The 7562-nt window shown below is 36.7% G+C and overlaps 1 protein-coding gene across 1 annotated transcript in view; it reads left to right on the top strand.

Moving 5' to 3' along the window:
* The window catches only part of LOC111673465 (uncharacterized), a gene marked incomplete at its 3' end in the record, with an annotated part of 8759 nt that continues 1197 nt past the window's right edge, over positions 1-7562 (top strand). The window contains exons 1-4 of the mRNA XM_023431223.2: positions 1-15; positions 188-252; positions 341-489; positions 591-601. Coding sequence (XP_023286991.2) covers positions 1-15; positions 188-252; positions 341-489; positions 591-601 — 240 coding nt within the window. The remainder of the gene's footprint in view (positions 16-187; positions 253-340; positions 490-590; positions 602-7562) is intronic.

Here is a 7562-nt window from a genome sequence, read left to right as displayed (position 1 = left end):
ATGATAAAGGGACAGGTAAGTCTCACCCCTAAAATAAAACCTTTGGGTATACTTTTTTGAATCATTGTATTATTTTGTAATATATTTATCAGAGAAACCACTCATAGAATCAGAATAGTATCATTAAACACAAGTGTAATAAAATGTCATTATGTTACAAGCAAATGTGTTTCCTTTTTCTCTGTAGCTTGAACCTTTGTACCAAAGGGAGTTCCCCTCTTCCTTCAATTCTTTGGACGTGGTGGCATTCAGGTAATTTTTTAACACGTAACACAAAATTTAAGAATTGTGACCTGATGTGAATTTGATATTTCATACAGTACTTTTTTTACTCCTGCAGAAATGGATCAATCATAAACGACATGAACCTTACCTTTGAAAGCACATCTGTTCCTAATAACACTCAGATTGCGAGTGTTTTGATCAATGCAGCTTCAACTGTCACTGGCTTCGACATCGAAGGCAGCTCCATCACCGTGGATGGCATATGTAAGAAATATTGAGGGCTACTTGATTTATAAAAAAAACTTCAAAAGCTGAATAATTATTTATTAAACCAATGTTTTGATTTAATTTCTCCTCACTTACAGCTTCAAGTGGAGTAAGTCACAAGATCAGTCTCGTCACTGCATCCTGCCTGGTGCTGTTGTCATGGCTACTGTCAAGCCAGCAATAACTGATTTCCCTTTGAAGTGCCATTAGAACATGACTACCATCTCTGGTATGAAAAAGGACTTCAGCTTTGCACTGATCAGACACATTAATGACTGTGGATTAGAAATGTCTGTCGAAATGAACACATTTCTGTGTGGGAGCGTCCGGGATCCTGGACAGAATGACACAGCCAACTCTAAGTTTCTGGTCCATTGAATCATCACTGGAATTATAAGCTCAACAATATAAGGACACTATCTATTAAACACTGGGATGTCAGGCATTATTTGCACTGTTGCACTACAAGTGTATCTTGCTGCACTGAGCACTGTGCTATAGCAATATTTAACTTAGTGACAATTACTAATGTTGTCTTATATAAACCTTACTGTGGTCTTAAAATGCATGTATGATTAATGTTTAGGTTTGTGTCTTAAATTAAATGAAGGAACACATGCAGGACCGTGGTGTACATGATATATATGTCAAAACTCTCTTGTCTTATTTAAATAAAAAATGTATTTATGTAATCATGCAGAACTTGTATTCTGTGAGAATTCTTGTAGTTTTTACAATTTCTGTCGGAAACTTTACAATGATCAGAATACAAAATCTTTGAAGGATTTCAATTGTCTGTAGTGTAATGTTTTGCAATGTTGGTGGGTAAAGAGAAAGTGGATCATACTTAAACATACAGTACGTGGAAATATACTGTATGTTTAAGGTCAGGAGCTCTAATGAAAGCAGCAGTGATGTTTACAGAAAATCAAACCCTGCCATGTGACTTTCTGCAATTTAATATTGTCATGTGTCCAGACAGTCTCTGCCTTTGTTGTACCAGTGAATAAGGTTATCTTTAAGAAAGAAGTAGGATAATCAACATAGGATTCGGATACATAAAGTGACTTCAAGTATGTTAAAGAAAACAAAGGTAACAACTTTATACTAAAAGGAGGCTAGATATAAACTCAAATTCTGTCCCCTTCAAGGATTAAAATAATTCAGTAGAGGTAGAGATGTATAGACCAGAGGGGGATAAACTCCCGGTGCCTGTCATAAAATATGCATGCCAATTAAGCATAATGTACTTTTCTACCACTTTAATAACTTAAACATCTTAAACATGACATAATAGAAAATGTTCACACTGGATTTTGAAAGATTCAAGGCCAATGGGAAAAGTCCAACATTCAGCTGACCAATGATGGAACTTCATCACTCACTCATTCCCTCAGTCAATTACAACATTTATTACTACACACTACTAACAAAGACTGACACAACAACAACACAATAAACTGACTATACATAGAATGATACTACAATGAAGGAATGGATGAATGTAATACCAGAGTTTGACAGGGCAAATATGCATATATAAATATGGTGAACAAATCAAAATAATGCTACCTTGTTGATTTTATATATAATAAATTCAGTGTAACAAGCATCAGCATCAACCACTATCAGAGTTAATTTTCCATGATGGTTTTCGTGGTTAAGACACACCTTAATAGACTGTTATTGTGTAATGAGGCTACCGCAGCAACAATAATGTTTAGTATGATTCTTCTGACTTTCAATTCATTGATTAAATTCAAAGTTCTCACTCTCTTGAAACAGGGGTAGTTTATTAATTGGGTTCCAACCCATCCAACGGTGCAGTTTGTGGTTGGCAGCATTAAGTATTCCGTGATACACACATCTGATGAAATGACATAAAAAGCTCATCATGGTTCTATCTTATGACTTTACCCACTAAAGCTGCCCTATGGTAATGGACTGTATTACCCTTTTACACTTTGCAAATTCATGCATTAAAGCAATTCAATTGCTCAGATCACAACTGAAGATGGTATGTCACAAGTGGAAATGGGGCCTTTTATTGTTTCATTAGTTTTTATAGGTATTTGGTCAGAAACTACATGAGTGGACAGATTAAGCTTTTGACCTGATAATAGCACTAGATGAAAAGTCAGAGGATCATCAAAATGATCATAATTAATTTTGTAGAGGGCACGAATAACTTCACGAAATTTCATGGTGGCCAATCCAAATTCTGTTGAGACATTTCACTCAACACAAAAAGTGTCATGATGGCACTAGAGGAAAAGTCAGAGGGTGACCTAAATTATTTGGTTTCATTCTCTCGGGACGATGAATGTCATGCCAATCCATCCAGTAATGATTAGATATTTCAATTTAGACCAAAGTGCTCGACCAACTTTGCAATCCCCAGAAACATATGAAAAACCATAGCTCTTAGGTTATATTTTGCTTTTGAGTTTTCCGAGTTAACTATCAAACTGCATCTCTGCCAGGGTCTGGAGGATGCCAAAATGTCCCCAGGTGTTTAACCTGGATGAGTTCGGGCTGAGGTTGGATTATTTTCAAAAGTAAATAATTATAAACTAATAATTACTTGCCTTTATTTCACAGAGTGTTACCTAAAGACCAGTGTGCTCACAATGGCAAAGCTTTTCCTCGAAGATCCAAAGACAGGGAATATTCAATCAGCTATTTTTGTGTGTACTGGGATTTGATACAGCTATTTTGAACATAGTTGTATGGGTCACTGATCAAGTTTCAACTATCACTACTGCACTTGCACCCTACTCGCATAGTTTTTGAAGCTGTGAGGAACTTGCAAGTGCCAAGTATCCAGTTCTGTGATAATGGAGACCTGCCACTGCTAGACTTTGGATTTAGACACCCTTCACCAGGCTAACATTTGTTATCCAAAATGGATAAATGAAAAACTTTTTGCCCAGTCAGTACTCTTGCCATTTTTGTGACCAAAGCATTTCCAGCTTTGCATGCTAAAAAAAGGGGAGGTTGTCAACCAAGACGTCAGGTGCTGAAAGGCCAAGTCACCAACTACAGCAAATAATACAATACTGCCAATACTACATATTCAAATACTACAGCTACTGTGACCACACCTGCTACACCTGCAAACACAACTACTGCAACTACTGCACTTCCAGTTACAGCTGCTGCCACTGCTGCAACAATGGCCTCTGTAACAAGTGTTGATACTACTGTACAACTCATGAAACAGGGATATTTAGAACAATAAAATTAAAGCGTCTCCTTTTAAAGTGAAAGGTAACAAAAATGTCCAATGTCTCGATTTATCAGAGGGAAATGATCTCCTATTACACACTGGACTGACAGGTTATTGCATTAAACCTATTGCAAACAAATGTCACAGTATGTTACAATAGGCATTCACCTCACATTTAAACCTTATGCCATGATGGGAATTTAAAATCCAAAAACTGTAACTTGGAGTTCGGAGCTAAAGATTTGTGAGTTGGAGCTTCCCATTACCTGAACTTGTAAGGTCAAGTTTCTAGGCTCTGCCATGTTTTCCACTGTGAACATTTTTGATATAAAAATTTAGAGCTGCCTCATTGTCTCTTAAGTTGCTTTGGTTTTGTCACTACATATCAATTATCTTCAGGGATAATTTGAAAGGAAAAAGCAAGGATAGCAAAAAAGGTATCTAAATGGTTTAAATAGACATTTGATAATTAACTCTTTGTAAACAAATCAAACCAGATCTTGAAATTAAATTTCACATCAATGTTCCAGTTTAACCTGCTCCTATCTAAGTGAATAAATAGGGGATATTTAAATATATTTGCATGACATACAAATCACTGGACTTGTACAAAAGAGAAAATTAATTACTCAGCTCACTTGTGAAACAAATGTTCACAATGCCGCAGTAAAAGCACATGTAGTTTAAGTGTCCTTATTTCAACAATGTATGTATGTAATTCAGTTTTTTCCATATAATGACTTCATACTGGATCATACTGATGTCATGGCTTGGCACTACCCAAGATAAATATGAGGAAATGAAATGAATGAATTTGTGTTGTTAACACTTTAACTGTATTGCATCATATGTATATAAAAGTTTTAAAATTAAGTTATAACATATAAATAATTGGATGATATATATCTAGTACATCTAATTATTTATATGTTATAACTCACTGTCAGACTGGTAGAGCGTCTGTCAACATTGACATTGATGGAATTCAACCTCATATTGTCCTCTTTCATTGTATGAAAGAAGGGAGTGTACCATGGTACTGTGCCAAGTGTCTCACAGACTGAGAGCTGATCTTCAGTACACTGTGATTGTGTTTTTTTCATCAGTAAGGTTCCACAACATTCAAAAAACATATCAACAATGAGTCACGTCATTAGCTTTTGTTCCATTCCAATATATAAGTCTAAGGTCTAACAGCACAGTCACAGAACGTGAAAGGCATTCAGCATTACATATGTGAACAGGACTGAATTAAAAAAAAAAAAAAAAAACACTGAAGAAGGGGGAATTAAAAACTTTCATCTTATATCTTTTAATTTTGGGTAAGTAAGCTTTTAGATTTATGTGTACACTTTTGTGCATTTATAACATTAGTACGAGTGTGTGTGTTTGTGTGTGTGTGTGTGTGTGTGTGTGTGTGTGTGTGTGTGTGTGTGTGTGTGTTGAGTTATTTATCATACCAACACATGTTATTAATGTCCTCTGTTGCAAAAATGTACATGGATTTCTATTTTTTTAATAAAGTATGTCACTTAGCAAAACTGAAAAAAAAACAAGTTATTGAAACACTTGAGAATTTACTTGTCATAAACCATTCAAACCACATCTTAAAATTTAATCTCTCATATTTAAAGTGATAATTGATTCTCTAAAATTATCAACCTCTGTTGTAATGTGTTGTGAAATCGTGCTTCAACGTTTACTCTTTAGCTGGTATGCCTGGTATTTTTCCCCTATAAGGCTCTATGTAATTTTTTATTATTATATTTGTATTATTAAAGATGATGATGACGGCAAGTGGCTACATTCATTTTTGAAAAATAAGAATGTGGTTTGGGGTGTTTTTTGTAGGGGTCTCTTTTTGTTTTTCACAAAATGAGCATGAAAATGACCTTTTTACTTGTTGTGTCTGTGAGTAAGTCTCTGATGTGTTTGATTTTATAGATTCATCATGGGCGCCAGACGGATCATCTCAGTTATCATGATTTTAACAGGTAAGCTGAATGGTGTTAAACTGTTTGACTTTAAAGTGCTTTAAAACTATATAATAGGAGATATGTAGGAAACAACCATGGTGTTAAGGTGGAGACCTTGGCTGCACATCATTATTTTATAACACACTACAATTCATTATCACAGTCATACCATGATCATTAATAATCATACACAACTACAAACAGCACGCTGTGTTTTAATTGTCCTTTTTCATATTTTAGTAGTTTTACTGAGTTTGGTTGCAGAAAAATAACCCATACTATAGTTGCACCAGTGACTTATCTGTTAAACTTCTATTAAAATTTTGTATTTGAACTTACATACAGTTTAATGTACCCTGTGAAGAAATGGAAAGTTAAAAAGTGAAATTATTTTAAATATATTCTGATTTGATCATTGTTTTCAAAAGTGGCTACTGCTCCAACAACTACAACTGCTACAACAACTGCCCCAACAACTACTACATCTCCAACAACTACAACTGCTACAACAACAACTGCTCCAATAACAACAACTGCCCCAACAACAACTACAATTCCAACAACTACAATTGCCACAACAACTGCCCCAACAACAACAACCGCTACAACTGCTACAACAACTGCCCCAACAACAACTACCTCAACAACAACTGACCCAACAACTACAACTGCTACAACACCTGCCCCAACAACAACTGCTCCAACAACTACAACTGCTACAACGGCCTCAACAACAACTACATCTCCAACAACTGGCACAACAACTGCCCCAACAACAACAACTTCTCAAACAACTACAACCGCAACAACAACTGCTACAACAACTGCCCCAACAATAACAACTGTTACAACAACTGCCCCAACAACAACAACTGCTCCAACAACTACAACTGCTACAACAACTGCCCCAACAACAACAACTTCTCAAACAACTACAACCACTACAACAACTGCCCCAACAACAACTACATCTCCAACAACTACAACTGCTACAACACCAACTGCCCCAACAACAACAACTGCCCCAACAACAACAACTGCCCCAACAACAACAACTGCTCCAACAACTACAACTGCCCCAACAACAACTTCTCAAACAACTACAACCGCTACAACACCAACTGCCCCAACAACAACAACTGCCCCAACAACAACAACTGCTCCAACAACTACAACTGCTACAACAACTGCCCCAACAACAACTACATCTCCAACAACTACAACTGCTACAACAACAACTGCCCCAACAACAACTGCTCCAACAACTACAACTGCTACAACTGCCCCAACAACAACTACATCTCCAACAACTACAACTGCTACAACAACAACTGCCCCAACAACAACTTCTCAAACAACTACAACCACTACAACAACTGCTCCAACAACTACAACTGCTACAACAACTGCCCCAACAACAACTACATCTCCAACAACTACAACTGCTACAACAACAACTGCCCCAACAACAACAACTTCTCAAACAACTACAACCGCTACAACAACTGCCCCAACAACAACTACATCTCCAACAACTACAACTGCCCCAACAACAACTGCTCCAACAACTACAACTGCTACAACAACTGCCCCAACAACAACTATCTCCAACAACTACAACTGCTACAACAACTGCCCCAACAACAACTACATCTCCAACAACTACAACTGCTACAACACCAACTGCCCCAACAACAACAACTGCCCCAACAACAACAACTGCTCCAACAACTACAACCGCTACAACAACTGCTACAACAACTGCCCCAACAACAACTGTTACAACAACTGAAACAACTGCTCAAACAACTACAACTGATACAACACCTGCCCCAACAACAACTGCTCCAACAACTACAACTGCT

Source organism: Seriola lalandi, unplaced genomic scaffold (genome assembly GCF_002814215.2).
Source record: "Seriola lalandi dorsalis isolate HSWRI2012SDOR001 ecotype SW California unplaced genomic scaffold, Sedor1 jcf7180002054919, whole genome shotgun sequence".
Taxonomy (NCBI): Eukaryota; Metazoa; Chordata; class Actinopteri; order Carangiformes; family Carangidae; genus Seriola; species Seriola lalandi.
Note: the sequence above shows the minus strand (reverse complement) of the source record. Positions and strands in the feature narration are given on the sequence as shown.